Source organism: Ornithorhynchus anatinus, chromosome 5 (genome assembly GCF_004115215.2).
Source record: "Ornithorhynchus anatinus isolate Pmale09 chromosome 5, mOrnAna1.pri.v4, whole genome shotgun sequence".
Taxonomy (NCBI): Eukaryota; Metazoa; Chordata; class Mammalia; order Monotremata; family Ornithorhynchidae; genus Ornithorhynchus; species Ornithorhynchus anatinus.
Window position 1 is genome coordinate 4,774,485 of NC_041732.1, and position 18,780 is coordinate 4,793,264.

The 18,780-nt window shown below is 62.3% G+C and overlaps 1 protein-coding gene across 1 annotated transcript; it reads left to right on the top strand.

Moving 5' to 3' along the window:
* Positions 1-1,187: 1,187 nt before the first annotated feature.
* On the top strand, positions 1,188-18,510 carry KCNN4 (potassium calcium-activated channel subfamily N member 4). Its single transcript, XM_029064526.2, has 9 exons — positions 1,188-1,380; positions 10,878-10,973; positions 12,991-13,406; positions 14,126-14,261; positions 15,070-15,180; positions 15,350-15,468; positions 16,037-16,106; positions 17,703-17,867; positions 18,006-18,510. The coding sequence occupies exons 1-8, from the start codon at positions 1,213-1,215 to the stop codon at positions 17,862-17,864; spliced, it is 1,278 nt and encodes a 425-aa protein (XP_028920359.1). The 5' UTR covers positions 1,188-1,212; the 3' UTR covers positions 17,865-17,867; positions 18,006-18,510.
* Positions 18,511-18,780: the final 270 nt, after the last annotated feature.

The window sequence follows — 18,780 nt, forward strand, 5'->3', positions numbered from 1 at the left end:
CCCAGAAGCGGCTGCAACTCAGGGCCGCGAGAGCATCTCCCCGAAACTGCTGCCTCAGCCTCTCACCTGTGGCCGGGGCAGGCGGAGCCCCGGAAACTGGGGGAGACCCAGGTTCCCCTCTCCCCACCTGCGTGATCACACCCCCGTCCTTCCCCAGATAGAGGGATGGGGGGGACGGAAAACTGCACGCCCTTGGGGACTGCATCCTTGAAAACGCCTTATTGGCCACACACCCCTCAGCAGATTCCCCTCTTGTTCTTCACTCCCCGACTCTCCTCTTCCCCCTCCTCGCCGTCCTCCCCGACCCTTCCTTCGCGTATTTCTGCCCAAGAGCAGGCGCCTGGACATCTGCTTGCGTGCATGTGCATCACTGTGTACCTGAGAAGGTGTGGCGGGGGGGGGGGGGGGGGTAGGTAGGCGTGTGCAGGAATGTGAGCGTATGTGTGCACGTGTGCTTGTGTGTGTGTCTGGGCACGATGCGTATTTCGGTCTTCGGGTTTCCCGTAGGAAGTGGAGATGGGGGAGGCCCTCGGGAGGGTCTCTGGTTTTGAGGGTTTGCCCGGTGTAAGGCACAGCGTCCGGATGTGTGTAACTGTATTCAGTTTCTGTGTGTGTGTGTAACTGTATTGAGTTTCTGGGTATGTGTGAGCATGAGCTGCGGTGTCATGTTTCTGGGAGTGTGTGTCCCGTCTTCCCCGTGGGACACACCCCCCGGCCCCTCCCGGAGCTTGTTGGAGGGGGCGGGCTGGGGGTGGGGATGGGGGTGGGGGTGGGCTCCCCCCCACCCCGGCCCGGACCTCCCCGGCCCCTCCCCGGGGCTGTGACATCACCCCGGGCGGCCGGAGGGCGGCCGGCCCACTGCGGGGACCACAGTCGGTCTTGCCGCGAGGGCGGGACGGACCGACCGACCGTGGGAGAGGGGGACCCCTCCCCAGGGACCACCCCCCCCCCCGAGGGACCCTCCCCCCGGCCCCCATCCCGAGGGCGGCCTTGGCAGGGACCGGTCGGTGCCCGTCCCGTCGGAGAGGCCGCTTGGCCCGGAGGCCCCGTGCCAGCCTCCGTGCCCGTCCCCTGCCCTGCCCTCCCCCCCGCCCCCCAGCCCTGGCTACCTTTTGGCTCCTGCGACGCTCGAGGGCCTCGAGGAGCTGGGGGGCGGGGGGCGGGGGGGGAGGGGGCTGGCCCACCCCACCCGGGCCCAAGCCTCCCAAGGCCATGGGGGAGCTGGAGGGGCCCAAGGTGCCCGGCCTGTGGGGGCTGCGGAGGAGGAAGAGGCTGCTGGAGCAGGAGAAGGAGCTGGCGGGCTGGACGCTGGCCCTGGCCATGGCCGGGGTGGCCCTCATGGTCCTACACGCGGAGATACTCTGGTTCGGCCAGTGTGAGGTGAGCCGGGTGGCCGGGGCCGTCGGGGGAGGGGGGGGAGGGTCTCTGGGAATGGGCAAGGGGAGGGGAGCGGGCAGGTTGGCCAGAGATCGGAGGGAGGGTCTCTGGGCGTGGGGCAGAGGGGGCGCGCCGGTGGCCGGGGCCCGGGAGGGCGGTGGAGGCCGGGGCAGGATCCCGGGCTTGGGGAGAGAAGTGCGGAGGCAAAGTAGAGTTGAGGGCTTGGGGACTCCTAGTCTGTACAGAGTGAAGAGGCTGAGAGGAGGCAGGGAGGCCAGAGGCAGAGGAGAGGGGGAAGAGCCGGAGGTGGAGGCCAGAGGCAAGGGGGGCCGGGAGGGAAGAGTTGGAGCTGGAGGCAGAGGGATGTGTGTGTGTGTGTGTGTGTGTGAGTAGGGGGTGGTACTGGAGGCTAGAGGCAGAGCAGGAGTGGGAAAAGAGCAGGAGGTGGAGACAGGTTGCGGGGGGGGGGGGGGACTGCATCTGGAGGTAGATTGGAAGGGGAAGAGCCGGACCTGGAGGCCGAGCAGAGAGGAGAGGAGCCAGAGACTGGAGGCCGAGCAGGGAAGTGCTGAAGGCTGGAAGCAGAAGGAAGGGGGGAGAGGGGAAGAGCGTGATCTAGAGGCAGAGTGGAAGGAGAAGAGGATGAGGCCGGAGGCAGAAGGGAGGGGGAGATCTGGAGGCTGGAGGCAGAGTGGAAGGAGAAGAGCTTGAGGCTGGAGGCAGAAGGGAAGGGGGAGGGGTGGAGGCAGAGGGAAGGGGGGAGAGCTGGAGGCTGGAGGCAGAGGGGAGGGGGAGAGCTGGAGGCTGGAGGCAGAACGGGAGGAGAGCTGGAGGCTGGAGGCAGAGGGAAGGGGGGAGAGCTGGAGGCAGAGGAGGGGGTGAGAGCTGGAGGCAGAGAGGCAGAGGAGGGGGTGAGAGTTGGAGGCTGGAGGCAGAGAGGCAGAGGAGGGGGAGGCAGAGGGGAGGGGGGAGAGCTGGAGGCTGGAAGCAGAGGGGAGGGGGCGAGCAGGAGGCTGGAGGCAGAGGGGAAGGGGAGAGCTGGAGGCTGGAGGCAGAACCGGGGGGAGAGCTGGAGGCAGAGGAGGGGGTGAGAGCTGGAGGCTGGAGGCAGAGGGGAGGGGGAGAGCCGGAGGCAGTGGGGGGGGGGGCAACTGGAGGCTGGAGGCAGGGGGGAAGAACCGAAGGCTGGAAACTGAGGGGAAGGGGGAAGAGCTGGAGGTGGAGGCAGAGAGGAGGGGCTTTGCGTGGGGGGAGCAGAGGGGCACCCCGTGCTGGAATAACTCCCAGCCAGCGCCGGGACCCTTATCTAACCGTCGTTGGGAGGGGCAGCGGCTCCGGGCTGACCAGAGCAGGGTGCCGCCCTTCGCCTGGGCCCCGGGGGCCGGGGGTGGTCGGGGGAACCCGGGATCGCCCCCGGACCCACCGGCCTCCCTCCAGGGCACCGGGCTCCGGGAGCCGGGGAGGGTCTCGGTGGGTGGGGGCCGGAGCGGTGGGCCCGGACTCATTGGTTCTGAGCGAGGGGAGGGAGGGGCTCAGATGGGGGCGGGAGGCTCGGATGCCCGGGTCTAGATCAGGTGGGGGGTCGGGGCAGGCCTCTGCCTGCTGTCCTCATGCTGCAGAACCCCGGGGCAGCGGGGCACGAGGCAGGAGGGCAAGGAGGGCCAGGGTGGGGATGGCCTAGGGGGGGACACGAAGGAGAAGCGGGAAGGCACGGTTGGCGGGGGATGGTCCAAGGGCTGGGGGCAGAGGGCGGGCTTTGGGGGTCCCTGAAGGGAGAAGCGGAGCTGGAGGATAGAGTGGGGGTGGGGGTGGTCCTGGGGCCGAGGGAGAGGGGAGGGATCAGGGATGGGGGGGATTGGGGGCTTGGGGGACCCTAGGGGTGGAGATGAAGCCAAGAGGACTGGCCCCGGAGGGCGGGGGACCCTGCTGGAGAAAAGGCCCTGCCTAGAGACCCAGGGGAGGGTGGAGGACGGAGAGCTAAGGGGTGGGAGAAGGGATGGGGCAGAACCAAGAGAGACCCCTGGCCCCGGGGACTGGCCTGAATGGGGTCTGGTGGAATTTCCCCAGTGGCGGAGCCGGTGGTGGGGAGGGGGGAGCGGGGCCTGGGCCGGGGCCCGGGCCTGGGCCGGAGCGGGGGCCGGGGCCGGGGAAGCGGGCGCCAACAGGAAGCGATGCCGAGAGCCGCCCTCCCGGCCGTCCAGCCAACCGCCCTCTCACGCTCCGCCGGGCACCGCCGGCCCCCCCTCCGCCCCCGGTCCCCCCGGGACCCGGCCGAGCAGGTGGGAGTGACCCCGGCCTGACCCGGCGGGTCCCAGACTCCCACCGGGACGCCCAGTCCGCATCAGACCTTCCCCTCTCTGCCTCTCTCCTCTCCGGACACCCCCGGCACGGTGCTCCCGGCCCCTGCTCCTCTGCCCCCACTGTGCTCCCAGTCCCACTCCTCCCCCCACCATGCTCCCAGTTCCTCCTCCTCCTCTCTCCCCAGGGTTCCCAGCCCAGCTCTTCTTCCCACAGTGCTCCCAGCTCGGTTCCAATCCCCAGCAGTGCTCCCAGACCTGCTCTTCTTCCCTCCCAGTGTTCCCAACTCTGTTCCTCTCCCCAGCACTGCTCCCAGACCTGCTCTTCTTCCCTTCCGGTGCTCCCAGCCTCTGCTTCTCTTTGCCCGGTGCTCCCAGTGGCCTGCAGGATTCCTCCACTCTACCCAGCAGTCACTGCTGGGGTTCTCTGGCCTCCAGGTTCTCCTCGAAAGCTGCTCGGGGGCCCCAGAGCCTAGAGAGGGCTTAGAGGGAACCATTTGTCTCCCCACTAAGGACCCCACTGGGTCACCTTCAGATCCCCCCCAAGAATCTGGGGCCACCTACCCCTGGGGCTACCAGGGGTCTCCAAGTTTCCTCTCCATTCCCTCCCTCCCCACCTCCGGCCCTGCACCAGCTCCTGAATCCCTGGGGGGTTGGTCGGGGGGCTGGCTGGGGTCTGGGTGGGATTGGCTGGGAGAGCTGGGGGTGCTGGAGGTGATCGGCGGGTGGAGTTGGAGGAGATTGGCCGGGGGCTGACTGGGATTGACCCGATGCTGGGAGGGATTAAAAGAGTGCTTGGCACATAGTAAGCGTTTAACAAATACCATCATTATTATTATTATTACTATCGGCTGGGATGGGGCCGGGTGGAATTAGCCGGAGGGGCCGACTACCTGTGAAGGGCTTCTGCCGTCCCCTTTCCAGGCAGGGGTCGGGGCCCTGCGGAGCCACAGCTGGACCAGGTCGGAGAGGAATTGTCCCCAGGGTCCCTCCCGAGGGGATGCTGCCCGCAAGGCAGTGGCCCAGCGGCTACTGAGTTTGAGCTGCAAGCTGTGCGTGCTCAGTGGCCTGAGGAACCATCACACCGGCACAGTGGCGTGGGGAGCAGTTGCAATTGTGTGTGCATGGTGGTGTGGGAAGCAGCTGTGGTCGTGTGGGCCCGGTGGTGTAGGAAACAGTGGCTTTGGGGTGTACATGCTGGTGTGGGGAGCGGCTGCGGTTGTGCGTGCCCAGGGTTGTAGGTAGCAGTTGCTGTTGATTTTAATAATAATAATAATGTTGGTATTTGTTAAGCGCTTACTATGTGCCGAGCACTGTTCTAAGCGCTGGGGTAGACATAGGGGAATCAGGTTGTCCCACGTGGGGCTCACAGTCTTAATCCCCATTTTACAGATGAGGGAACTGAGGCACAGAGAAGTTAAGTGACTCGCCCACGGTCACACAGCCGACAAGTGGCAGAGCTGGGATTCGAACTCATGAGCCCTGACTCCAAAGCCCGTGCTCTTTCCACTGAGCCACGCTGCTTTAGGTGCACCGAGGTGTGGGGAGCAGCTGTGGTCGGGTGTAGCCGGCGGGGTCTGGGGGACGGTGATAGTGATCGATCAATCGAACCATCGTTGGTGTTTCTTGAGCGCCGCCTCCGTGGTTGTAGGTGCGGTTACGTACGTCTGGTGGTTAGGGAACAGTGGGTTGTGCACGTTGGCACCCTGGCAGGTTGGCGCCACGGAGCGCACAGCTGGAAGGGAGGGCCGTGTGCCACAGCTGTGGCCGGGCCGGTCCTGTGGCCCGGGATGGCCTGTACCGGGCCAAGCTGGGATGGCACGGGCAGGTTCGATCCTGGCTTGGGCATGGGCGGGAGCGGGGTCAGAGTGGGTTGGGCTAAGCCCGTCCCGGATTTCTAATCCGCAAGACTCACCCTCTTCGGTCAGTCAGTCGTATTTACTGTGTGCGGAGCACTGTACTAAGCGCTTGGGAGAGTGCAATAGAACAATATTCATTCAGTCTGTACTTACTGAGTGCTTACTGTATGGAAAGCACTGGAGAGTACAACGGTAAACTAAGAGACACATTCCCTGCCCGCAACAAGCTTACAGTCTAGAGGGGGAGACCGACATTAATAGGGCCCCCGTCTCCCCCTCCGGGCTTGTCCTCCCACTCCGGCTCCCTTTCAAGAGCCACCGGGCCACTTTAGGCCTGTCCCTGCCCCCTCTTCCTCCCTCACCTAACCGCTCTCCTACTCCAACCTAATCCACACACTTCTTTCCTCTAATGCCAACCTTCTCAGCGTACCTCCATCTCATCCATCTTGCCCTCGACCCCTCGCCCACCTCCTGCCTTTGGCCTGGAAGACCCACCCTCCTCATATCCCACAGACGGCGGCTCTCCCCCGCATTCAAAGGCTTACTGAAGGCCCACCTCCTCCAAGAGGTCTTCCCCGACTAAGCCCTCTTTTCCTCTTCTCCCATTCCCTTCTGCGTCGCCCCGACTCGCTCCCTTTATTCATCCCCACTCCCAGCCCCACAATAAATCTGTCATTTATTTATTTATATTAATCTCTATCTCCCCCTCTAGACTGTAAGCTTGTTGTGGCCAGGGAATGTGTCCTTTTATTAGTGTAGTGTACTCTCCCCAGTGCTTAGGACAGTGCTCTGCACACAGTAAGCGCTCAATAAATACAATTGACTGGCTGACTCCCTCCCCAGCCCCTCTTCACGTGCTTTCAGCCGCTCTGGCCTATCCTCCCTCCACAGCTCCCAATCAATCGAAGGCATTTTTTGAGTGCTTTCTTTCTGCAGAGCGTCGTACTAAGTGCTTAGGAGAGCACCAAACGATAGAATAGACACACTCTCCCCCTACAAGGACTAAACTAGATGGGGAAAAAGGCATTAAAGGGAAGTGGCAAAATATGAGAAGCAGCGTGGCTTAGCGGAAACAGCCCGGGCTTGGGAGTCAGAGGATGTGGGTTCTAATCCCGGCTCTGCCTCTTGTCAGCTGTGTGACTTTGGGCAAGTCACTTCACTTCTCTGTGCCTCTGTTTCCTCATCTGTCAAAGGGGGATGAAGGCTGTGAGCCCCATGTAGGACACCGCGATTATCTTGTATCTACCTTAATGCTTAGCACATAGTAAGCGCTTAGCAAATACTATCATTTCTATTATTACAAAGATATGGACCAAAGTCCTGTGGGCCTGTGGGTGGGGTGAATATCAGAGTGCTTAAGAAGGTTGAGAAGAAGTGCTCGAGAAGCAGAGTGGCTCTGTGAACAGAGCCCGGGCCTGGGAATCAGAAGGACCTGGGTTCTAATCCCCGCTCCGCCACATGTCTGCAGTGTGACCTTGGGCAAGTCACTTCACTTCTCTGGGCCTCAGCTACCTCACCTGTAAAATGGGGGTTAAGAGTGTGAGTGGTTTTAGGAGTCCACTCTAATCCCGGCTCCGCCACTTGTCAGCTGTGTGACTTTGGGCAAGTCACTTCTCTGTGCCTCAGTTACCTCATCTGGAAAATGGGGTTAAGGCTGTGAGCCCCATGTGGGACAACGTGATGACCTTGTATCCCCCCCCCCCAGCGCTTAGAACAGTGTTTGGCACATAGTAAGCGCTTAACAAATGCCCTCATTATTATTATGTGGGACAGGAACTGAATCCAACCTGATTAACTAGTATCTACCTCAGTGCTTAGAACAGTACTTAGCATATTGTAAGCGCTTAACAAATACCATTATCATTATTATTAACAAGGGGTACAGACCCAAGGGCGTAGGTGACATAAAAGTGAGGGCTTAGACAGGTTAGACAGGGAAGGCTACTTGGAGGAGTTATAATTTTAGTACGGCTTTGAAACAGTGTGGCCGAGTGGAAAGAGCACGGGCCTGGGAGTCAGAGGGCCTGGGTTCTAATTCCACTTCTGTCACTTACTTGCTGTGTGACCTCGGGCAAAGCACTTTGCTTCTCTGTGCCTCGGTTCCCTCATCGGCAGTAATGGAAATTCAAAACCTGTTCTCCCTCCTACTTAGACTACGAGCCCCATGAGGGACCCGATTACCTTGTACCTACCCCAGCGTTTAATACAGTGCTTGGCACATAGTAACCCTTAACAAATACCACAGTTATTATTATTGTTACTTGAAGACGGAGAGAACGGTGGTCTGTCGGTGGCCTTCCCTCCAAGTGCCGCTCTCTCCCCAGGTGTCTCGCAAGTGTCCTTCCGACCCCCTCCCTCGCTTCTTCCCAGGCCCCTCCTCAGTCAGTCAATTAAACGTTTTCAGCTATTACTATGCGCAGATCCCTGGACTAAGCACTCTGGAGAGTACAATAGAACAGAGCTGGAAGACATATGCTTTGCCCAAAATGAACTTACACAGTCTGGGGGTGGGGGTGGGGACCAACCTCAATATAAACAAATAAATTGCAGGTAAGTACGTAAGTGCTGTGGGGCTGAGGAAGGGAGAGAATAAGAGGTGAAAATCCAAGTGCAGAAGGGAGTGGGAGAAGGAGAAATGAGGGCTTAATCGGGGAAGACCTCTTGGAGGAGATGGATTTTTAGGTCCTCAGTTCTCCTTCCCCTCTCTTCCTCCCCGGAGTCCCGTTCCCTTCCTGCCTCCCTTTAGCCCCGGCCCCCCTAAAGACCAGAGGGATCTTCACGCCCCCTGCCCCGCTCCCCCACCCCGAGGCCTCGGTGGTACCACTGAGGCGAGGGAACGAGGGACAGTGCTGAAAACTGGAAAGAACCTGCCTCCCTCCCCGCAGCCGTGCAAGAGATTCAGATATGACTGAACGATTGGGCTTGGGCTTCAGAGTTGACTGAACCCATCCAATCTGGGGCTCCTCTGGTGGGGTGATCTGAAGTAGGTCCAATTCCTCCCTCCACCCCTCACCCCAGCCTTCCGGGGCTGGTTTCTGTTCTGTGGGCCTGGGGTGATTTCCACGGTGTGTGGGAGTGGCGGGGGGGGGGGGTCCCGCTCAGACATGAAATTAGGGGTTCCCCTGGGGTTAGTCTAGATCCTTTGGGTTCGGGAAGAGGGGCCTGTCTGGGTCCAGGCCCCCAGGTAAAATAAGAGAACTCCCCACCCTGGGGAGAGGTGGAAAGCAAGGAGGTAAAGGGCGGGGGTCTTCCCCTCCTTCTCAGGCTGAACCACTCAGGAATCTAGGGTGAAGGAAATGGCAGGATAGAAGCAGTGTGGCAGCTTGGCTTAGTGGAGAGAGCCCGGGCCTGGGAGTCAGAAGGACCTGGGTTCTAATCCCGGCTCCGCCACACGTCTGCCGGGTGACCCTGGGCAAGTCACTTCACTTCTCTGGGCCTCAGTTACCTCATCTGGAAAACGGGGGTTAAGAGTGTGAGCCCTGTGTGAGACAGGGACCGTGCCCAACCTGATTCACCTGTATCTACCCCAGGGCTTGGCTCGTAGTAAGTGCTGAAGAAGTACCATAAAAACTCTTATTATTACTAGAAATAGATGGGCTGGAAGGAGAAAGGGGAGCTTTTGGAGACAAGAGGTAGGAAGGTTTGAGAGGCGGGATGATGAACGGAGAGTAGAAGAGGGGAATGGAGGAGATAACTAGAAGGGGATGAAGAGAGGAGAAGGGTGGGATGGAAGGGAGAAGAAAGAGCCAAGACTCAATAGAGGGGGTGATCGAAGGTGAGCAGGAGTAATCGGGAGGGGAGTGAGCAGAAGGGAGTGATCAGAGGTGAAGCAATCAGAGAGGGGTGATGAGAGGTGAGCCTGAGCAGTCGGAGGTGAGCAATGGGGGGGGAGAGATGAGAGGGGAATGATCAGAGGGGAGCAGAAGTGATGGGAAGTGAGCCGGAGGGAAGCCGCAGGGGCCTGGGAGTCAGGAGCCCGTGGATTCTAATCCCGGCTCTGCCACTCATCTGCAGTGGGACCCTGGGCAAATCACTTCACTTCTCTGGACCTGTTCTTTCCTCTGTAAAATGGGAATTAAGACTGCGAGCTCAGGGTGGGACAGTGACCGTGTCCACCCCGATTTGGTCGCATCCACCGCGGCGCTCGGCGCGGTGCCTGGCACGTAGTAAGAGCTTAAGAGATACCACAGTTATCAAAGGTGAGGAGCAGAGATCGCAGGGGATCAGAATGACCTACAAAGGAGGGAGCAAGGGCAGAGTGGGAGGGGGCAGGAACCCATCCCCAAGACATAGGTTCCTTTGTTCCCCAGAGGGGGAAAAGGAAGGGAGGGAGCGGGACAGGAAGCTGGCAGATCACTGATTCCTGTTCCCCTTTTGCCCCTGGGCCAGGGGAGGGGCTGGAATTTGCCCCCAGCTTCCGAGGGCCCCCGGTATTGCCAACTGACAAACAGGTGCGGTCAGACCCAAGCTGAACCCGGACATCTGAGCCTAACCCTCCCCCCCACCCCAGTCACCTGCTCCTCTTCCTGCCCCCCCCAGACCCCATTCCTGCTCCCGCCCCTCCAGCCCCCACCCCTCTTCTTGCCCCCAGCCCCCCAGCCTCTCCTCAACACTCCCCTCTAGGCTTCAGGCCTTCTACCTCCCAGCCCTACCACCCAATCCCTCCGTCTCATCCCCCCAAACCCTGGCTTCCACCGCCCGCCCCCCGGCTTCAGCTCGGTCTCCCCCACAGACCCCCGGGGCCCGTTCCCCTCGGGTCCCGTTCCCCCCACCCCCCGGGTCTCATTCCCTGCCACACGGGCCCGTTCCCTCCCCCGCGTTTCTCCCCCCACTCCCCTTGGGATTTCTTGGCTTTTCCGTGTTTGCCGAAGGTGTCAGCAGACAAAGGAAAAATCTCAGTTGTGGTTTGTCCCAAGACCGCAACTTCCGCCCCCTTCCCTCTCTGGGCTGGGAGCCGGGCCAGGAGGAAAGAACAGGCAGGAGGACGGAGTTCAAGGGACAGACCAGAGGATGTGGGGCAGCAGGAGCTGGGGAACGGGGTGGGATGGAGGCCTCTCCGCGTCTGGATGGGGCATCTCCTCAAAACGTCTGGGGTGGGGGTGAGGAGGGGGTCCTCGCCCTGCCGGTCAGCTCTCCTTGCAGGGGTCGTTTCGGGGGGAACTCCCGGAGGGCACCGGGACCTGCAGATGGTCCGGATCAGGAGGTCCGCAGACGGGGGAGTTGACACCTCTGAGGCTGAAGGCGGAGAGAGTGGGGGTGGGGGGCCGGGGCGGGTCCCGGGAGGACCGGAAACAGGGAGAGGGAACCAAGCTGTTTCCTCATTCCACCCTTCTCCTCTTTGCAGTGGGATACCTACTTCTTACTGGTGAAATGTGCCATCAGCATCTCCACCTTCTTCCTCCTCATCCTCATTTTGGCCTTCCACGCCAAGGAGGTCCAGGTAGACTTCATTGGCCCAGACCCTCCACCCCGCGGCTCTGCCCTCCCCGTTCTCTGCCCCCCCCCCCCCCGTCACCCGGCAACCTTTCCATCTTCAACATCGTGGTCCTCCTCCTCCTCTTCCTCCTCCCTCCCGCTCCTTCGTGGTTTTCCGCTGACGGGGGCTGAGTAATGGTGTCAGCGGAGCAATCTCCACCCTGGCATCTCACCACACCCCTGCCGGCTGTGGGAAGCAGCCTGAGCCCCCAGAGGAGAGCGGGGGCGCAGCCTCCCCTCCAGAGAAGCCCCCCCCCCAGCTCCCGACTCCCCTTCCCACCCCCCCGGGACCCTCCCCAGCTGCCGCTCCTGTCCCAGGATCCCAGCTCCGGGGCCTCCAGCCCCCCCCCCCCCCCAGGAGTCCCCCTCTGCATCCCCGGCTTCCTCCGGGATCCGGGCCTCCCGGGTACCCCCAGACCCTGCCTCACCTCCGCCCCCTCCCCGACGCGGTCCCCAACCCTCCTGCGTCTCTGAGGTCCTCCCCCCTCCCCGCCGGGACCCAGGCATCCTGACCCCCATCCTCCACCTCCTCCTTCTCAACCCCCCCCCCCCTCAGCCGGCCGGACTCGTGGCTTCTGCGATAAACAGCGGATCGAGGCCAAGCGCTCCTTATCGGGGGAGGAGGAGGAGGGCAGGCGGGGGGCGGGGAGGAAAGAGGGGGGCTGGGGAGGGGGCGTCTAGCCAGCTGGAGGGGGCGGGGCTTAGCCGAGCCGAGCAGGGGGCGGGGCCTCGGTGGCAAGAGCCCGGGCTCGGGAGTCAGAGGTCATGAGTTCGAATCCCCGCTCTGCCGCTTGCCCGCTGTGTGACTTTGGGCGAGTCACTTCACTTCTCTGGGCCTCCGTGACCTCATCCGGAAAATGGGGCTGAAAAGGGCGAGCCCCACGTGGGACTACCTGATCGCCTTGTATCCCCCAGCGCTTAGAGCAGTGCTCTGCACCTAGTAAGCGCTTAACAAATACCACCGTTCATTTTTATTTTTTACAGCTGCTATGAGGGGGCGGGGCCTGGTGGAAATGAAGGGGCGGGGCCTACAGCTGTGGAGAGGGGGCGGGGCGGCTCAGTGGCGAGAGCCCGGGCTGGGGAGTCAGAGGTCATGGGTTCGAATCTCGGCTCCACCACCTGTCAGCTGTGTGACTGTGGGCAAATCACGTCACTTCTCCGGGCCTCAGTTACCTCATCTGTCAAATGGGGATGAAGACTGTGAGCCTCACGAGGGACAACCCCTTATCTCCCCCAGCGCTTAGAACGGTGCTCTGCACCTAGTAAGCGCTTAACAACTACCAACATTATTTAATGCGGCTGAGCGGGGGCGGGGCCTAGAGGGTGAGGGGGCGGGGCCAACGGCTGTCGAGAGGGGGCGGGGCCGGGTGGACCGGAGAAGGGGCGGGGCCTAACAGGGGGCGGGAACCACAGCTGCAATAAGGGGGCGGGTCCTACGGCTGCACTAAAGGGGGGAAGCAGCGCGGCTCAGCGGAAAGAGCTTGGGCTTCGGAGTCCGAGGTCATGGGTTCGACTCCCGGCTCTGCCGCTCGTCCGCTGGGTGACTGTGGGCGAGTCCCTTCACTTGTCTGGGCCTCCGTGCCCTCCTCTGTCAAATGGGGATGAAGAGCGGGAGCCTCACGAGGGACCGCCCGATGCCCCCGGATCTCCCCCAGCGCTTAGAACGGCGCTCTGCGCGTAGTAAGCGCTTAACAGAGACCGACATTATGAATAAAGGGCGTGTCCCGCCAAGGGGGCGGGGGCTCCCAAGGGGCGAGGCCTAGCGGAGCGTCTCCGGGCCGTGCCGACCTCGACGGCGCTTCCCTCCTTCCCTCCTTCCTTTATCTCTCTCCCTCCCCGCATCCGTCCGTCCATCCGTCGGTCGGTCGGCCCTTCCTCCCTCCCTCCTTCCTTTATCTCTCTCCCTCCCCGCATCCGTCCGTCCATCCGTCGGTCGGTCCCTTCCTCCCTTCCTTCCTCCCTCCCTCCCTCCGTCCCCGCAGCTGTTCATGACGGACAACGGCCTGCGGGACTGGCGCGTGGCGCTGCGGCGGCGGCAGGTGGTGCTGATGGCGCTGGAGCTGGTGGTGTGCGGGCTGCACCCGGTGCCGGCGGGGCTGTCGTGCCCCCGGGACCGGGCCCGGTCCGGCCGCGGCTGGAGGGTGTTCCTGTCCGAGTCGGAGACGCTGCTGTCGCTGGCCATGCTGCTGCGCCTCTACCTGGTGCCGCGGGCCCTGCTGCTCCGGAGCGGCGTCCTGCTCAACGCCTCCTACCGCAGCATCGGCGCCCTCAACCAGGTCCGCTTCCGATACTGGTTCCTGGCCAAGCTCTACATGAACACCCACCCCGGACGCCTGCTGCTCGGCCTCACCCTGGGCCTGTGGGTCACCACCGCCTGGGTGCTCTCGGTGGCCGAGAGGTGAGGGGCGGGGGAAGGGGGGCCCGCCGTGCGATTCCTCAGATGCTAACTCTGCCACCCGCCCGCTGTGTGATCTGAGGGCAAGCTATTTCGTCGCCCCGAGCCTCAGTTTCCCCGCCTGCAAAATGGGGATTCATTCCCTGTCTCTCCCCCCCCCCCTCCCCCCCGGCCCTTGGGCAGTAAGCCCCATGTGGGAAAGAGACTGTCGAATGAGTTGATTAATCCATCAACTGATTAATCCACCACCCTGATTGCTAATCAGCTGTGATGATCTTGCCTCTGTTACAGTGCTTCTAAGTGCTCAACAGATACAGTAATCACGATTGACTATTATAGAGCGTCGGTGCAGAAGAGGAGCTGAAGCCCGTAAAGTTAGAGAGCTTTTCCCCAGGGTCAGCACGGAGGCAGGACTTGAACCCAGGATCCCCGAATCCCAGTCTGGAATTCAACCAACCAGTGATATCTATCGAATGTTGTACTGTGTGTAGAGCGTTGTGTTTGGAGAAGCTGCATGATCTAGGGGAAAAAGCTCAGGATGGAGAGGAGTCCTAATCCCAGCTCTTCCACTTTTGCTGTGTGATTTGGATCAAGTCGCCGGGCTCTTGCCGCTGAGCCCCGCCGCTTCTTCATGGGAGGTGCGGGGCGGTGGGCCGTGGAACCCCCCCCCCCGAGCGGGCTCCCACTCCTCCCTTCCCCGCCCCTCCTCTTCCCTTCCGCAGGCAGACGGCCAACAACACGGGCCAGCTGAGCGATACGCTGTGGCTCATCCCCATCACCTTCCTCACCATCGGCTACGGAGACGTGGTGCCGGGCACTTTCTGGGGCAAAATCGTCTGCCTCTGCACGGGGGTGATGGTGAGCCGAGCCCCGGGGGCCGCGCTCCTCCTCGCCCGCCCCCTCCTCCCGCTCTGGGGGGGGGGGACGGGGACGGGGGCGGGGCCTAGCGGGGCGGAGGGGGCCAATCCGGGTGGAGCAGCAGGAGGGGGCGGGGCCTGATGAGGCTGGGTGGGGCAGGGGGCGGGGCCTAGAGGGGCCGAGTGGGCCAATCCGGGAGGAGGAGGGGGGCGGGGCCTAGCGGGGGGAGGGGGCCAATCCGGGTGGGGCAGAGGGAGGGGGCGGGGCTTAGAGGGGCTGAGGGGGCCAATCCGGATGGGACAGAGGGAGGGGGCGGGGCTTAGCGGGGCTGAGGGGGCCAATCCGGGTGGGACAGAGGGAGGGGGCGGGGCTTAGCGGGGCTGAGGGGGCCAACCGGGTGGGGCAGAGGGAGGGGCGGGGCTTAGAGGGGCTGAGGGGGCCAATCCGGGTGGGGCAGGAGCAGGGGGCGGGGCCTAGCCGGGGCGGGAAGGCAGGGCAGGGCCTGACTCAGCGAAAGCTGTTGGCAGTTGAGGGCAGGGAGGGGAGGGCCGGACCGGATCGGACCGGATCGGATCGGACCGGACCGGATCGGACCGGCAGGTGGGAGCTTTAGAAGCGGGCGGGGAAGGGAGGGGGAGGAGAGGAAGAAGCAGGGTGGCCCAGTGGAAGGAGCACCGGGCCTGGGAGTCAGAGGCCCTGCCTTCTCCGCCAGCTGCCTGCCGGGGGGCTTTGGGCAAGTCACTCGAGGGACAATTGGGGGGGGAGGGGCGGCTCCCCTGCCCTCATGCGGCCTCCCCCTTCTGGGCAGGGTGTGTGCTGCACCGCGCTGCTGGTGGCCGTGGTGGCTCGTAAGCTGGAATTCAACAAGGCTGAGAAGCACGTGCACAACTTCATGATGGACATCCAATGTGCCAAAGAGGTGGGGCGCCCGCTGTTCTCCCCGCCCCCCCCCCCACCCCCCACCCGACCCCTGCATCCCTGCACAGGGCCACACTCCCCCGTTCTGCCCGGGGATTTGGGGGGCGGCTGGGGTGTGAGGTGCCGCTGACCGTCCGGTCGGGTCGGGTCGGGTCGGGTCCCTCGCGCAGATGAAGGAGTCGGCCGCCCGGGTGCTGCAGGAGGCCTGGCACTTTTTCAAGCACGGGCGTCGGAAGGAGCAGGGGGCCTCTCGGACGCACCAGCGCCGCCTGCTGGCCGCCATCCACGAGTAAGGCCCGAAGCGCGAGGCGCGAGGCCCGGGGTGGGGGCGGGACTGCGAGCCCGCCATCGGGCAGGGATGGTCTCTATCTGGGGCCGCATTGTATATTCCAAGCGCTTAGTCCAGTGCTGTGCACATAGTAAGCGCTCAATAAATACTACAGAGTGAATGAATGAATGAGGAGCCGGGGGCCGCTCGGACGCGCCAGCGCCACCTGCTGGTCGGGGCCGCTCGGACGCACTAGCGCCGCCTGCTGGTCGGGGCTGTTCGGACTCACTAGTGCCGCCTGCTGGTCGGGGCCGTTCGGACTCACTAGCGCCGCCTGCTGGTCGGGGCTGTTCGGACTCACTAGCGCCGCCTGCTGGTCGGGGCCGCTCGGACTCACTAGCGCCGCCTGCTGGTCGGGGCGGCTCGGACGCACTAGCGCCGCCTGCTGGTCGGGGCCGCTCGGTCGCACTAGCGCCGCCTGCTGGCCGCCATCCACGTGTGGGTCCCGGGGCGCGGGGTCAAGGCTGGGGTTCCCGGGACCAGCCCGCCCCCTTTCCTTTTCCTGTTCCTTTTCCTTTCCTCCCTCTAGATTCCGCCAGGTGCGCTTGAAACACCGGAAGCTGAGGGATCAGGTGAACTCCTTGGTGGACATTTCCAAGGTAAAGGTCTCCCCTCACAGAGAGGCCGTGTGGCCTCGTGGATAGAGCACGGACCGGGGAGTCCCAAGGATCTGGGTTGATAATGATAATAATATTGGTATTTGTTAAGCGCTATGTGCAGAGCACCGTTCTAAGTGCTGGGATAGATACAGGGTCATCAGGTTGTCCCACGTGAGGCTCACAGTTAATCCCCATTTTACAGATGAGGTCACTGAGGCCCAGACAAGTGAAGTGACTTGGCCACAGTCACCCAGCTGACAAGTAGCAGAGCCGGGATTCGAACCCGTGACCTCTGACTCCCAAGCCTGGGCTCTTGCCACTGAGCCACGCTGCTTCTCTATGCATTTGTTAAGCGCTTACTATGAGCAAAGCACTATTCCAAGTGCTGGGGAGGATACAAGGAGATCAGGTTGCCCCACAGTCTCAGTGCCCATTTTACAGTTGAGGTCACTGAGGCCCAGAGAAGTGAAGTGACTTGCCCAAAGTCACACAGCTGTCAAGTGGCGGAGCTGGGATTTGAACCCATGACCTCTGACTCCCCAGCCTGGGCTCTTTCCACTGAGCCACGCTGCTTCTCTGAGTTCTCATGCGGGTCCTGCCACATGTCTGCGGGTGACCTCGTGCAAGTCACTTCACTTTTTTTTTAAAAAATGGGATTTATTAAGCACCTACTGTGTGCCTGGCACTGTACTAAGCACTGGGGTAGATGGAAGGTGATCAGGTTGGATGCGGTCCGTGTCCCACGTGAGGCTCACAGATTTAATCCCCATTTTTCAGATGAGGCGACTGAGGCACACAGAAGTTAAGCGACTTGCCCAAGGTCACACAGCAGATGAGTGGAGGAGTTGGGATTAGATCCTGGTCCTTCTAACTCCCAAGCCCGGGCTCTATCCACGAGTCCATGCTGCTTCTCTGTGACTCAGTTACCTTATCTGGGAAATGGGGATTAAGACGGTGAGCCCTGTGTGGGACAGGGACTGTGTCCAACCTAACTTGTATCCACCCCAGTGCTTAATATAGGGCCTGGCACATCGTAAGTGCTTAACAGATACATTATTATTATTATTATTAATAATGACAGTAGCAATAATAATAGTAATGATGATATCCAACGATAACGTCCGAGAAGCAGCGGAGCAGCATGGCCTAGGGGAAGACGCCTGGGCCTGGGGGTCAGGAGGACCTGGGTTCTATCCCTGGCTCTGCCACTTACCGTGTGGCCTCGGGCAAGTCACTTCACTTCTCTGTGCCTTGGTTTCCTACTCTATAAAATGGGGATTCTATACCTGCTCTCCCTCCTGTGTAGACTGTGAGCCCCACGTGGGAGGGGGACTCTGTCCGATCTGATGATCTTGTATCTTCCACTGTTCTTGGCACATAGTAAGCACTTAACAAAAACCACCATTAATAATCATGGCACTCGGCAAGGACTTACTGTGTGTCAGGCACCGTGCTAAGCACTTCAAAATCCAGGCGCGTGTGTGTGTTGGGAGGGAGAGGGTGGTGGTGGTGGGCGATGGCTGGGTTGTGGGGAGGGAAGTGGGATCTGGGAGGAAGCTGGGGTCCCGATCGAGCCCCGTCCTCCGCCTCCCCCAGATGCACATGATCCTGTGCGACCTCCAGTCCGGCCTCAGCAACTCCCACCGTGACCTGGAGAAGCGGATCGATGCCATAGGAGGAAAACTGGACACCCTGACCCGGCTCCTCAACGCCGCCCTGGAGCTGGGGCCGCCCCCTGCCCCCACGGACACCGCATAGCTGGTGAGGGGACCCTCACGCCAACCAGCTCTGCCCCGCCTCCCCCAGCCCCCTCTCCCAGCTCTGCCCTCTCCCCCATCCCTCTCCCGGCTCCGCCCCTCCCCTCCTTGACGCCCACCCCCTTCTCTGCCTCACCCCTAGGTTGTGCGGCGGGGGGTTCCAGTCCCAGGCCCTGGGGTGACTGGGACGCCGCCCCCCACCAGAATACAGTCGGACACTGCCCTCAGGGAGCTGCTTAGAGCTATTCGGCCCGGGGACGGAGCCCTCCGCCGCGGGCGTCAGGGGGGCCAGCCCTGGGACCACCCCCGCCTCACCAGCTGCAAGGGCGAGCCGGCCGGGAAAGGGGGAGACCTCCCCCGCGGGAGAGACACCCCCCAGCTCAGCGTGGGGGCTTGAAGCTGCTATAAATAGGGGGTCTGGCGGGGGGAGAGAGGAAGGGAAGACACTACAGGGAGCTTCCTCAGAGCCCGGCAGAGCAACTGAGAAGTGGATGGAGGGGGAGAGATGCTTAGCCTTTGGTGGGGCGGGATTGGAGAGGCCTGGCTTCCGGGAGGGGAGCGGGACCTGTGGGAGCTGGGAGCCGGGGTGCTTGGGTCTGGGGTCAGAGTTGCGGTCCCCTCCCCCCATTCCCGTCCCCCCCATTCCCATCCCCGCCCCCCCATTCCCATTCCCATTCCCGTCCCCCCATTCCCATTCCCATTCCCATTTCCCTCCCCTCCCTTCTGCAGGCGGGGGAAGGGCGGGTGCGGGGCGCCCCCTGGTGGGGAGATCCGGGAAGCGCCGGCCCCCGCGCCCGCGCCGCCCCTTGTAAATATTTAATTTGTTAAACCAAAGAAGTGATCGGAACCGGGAGTGGGTTGTTTTGGGTGGGTTTTTTTTAAATGACCAATGATTCCTGACACTTTTGGACCAATAA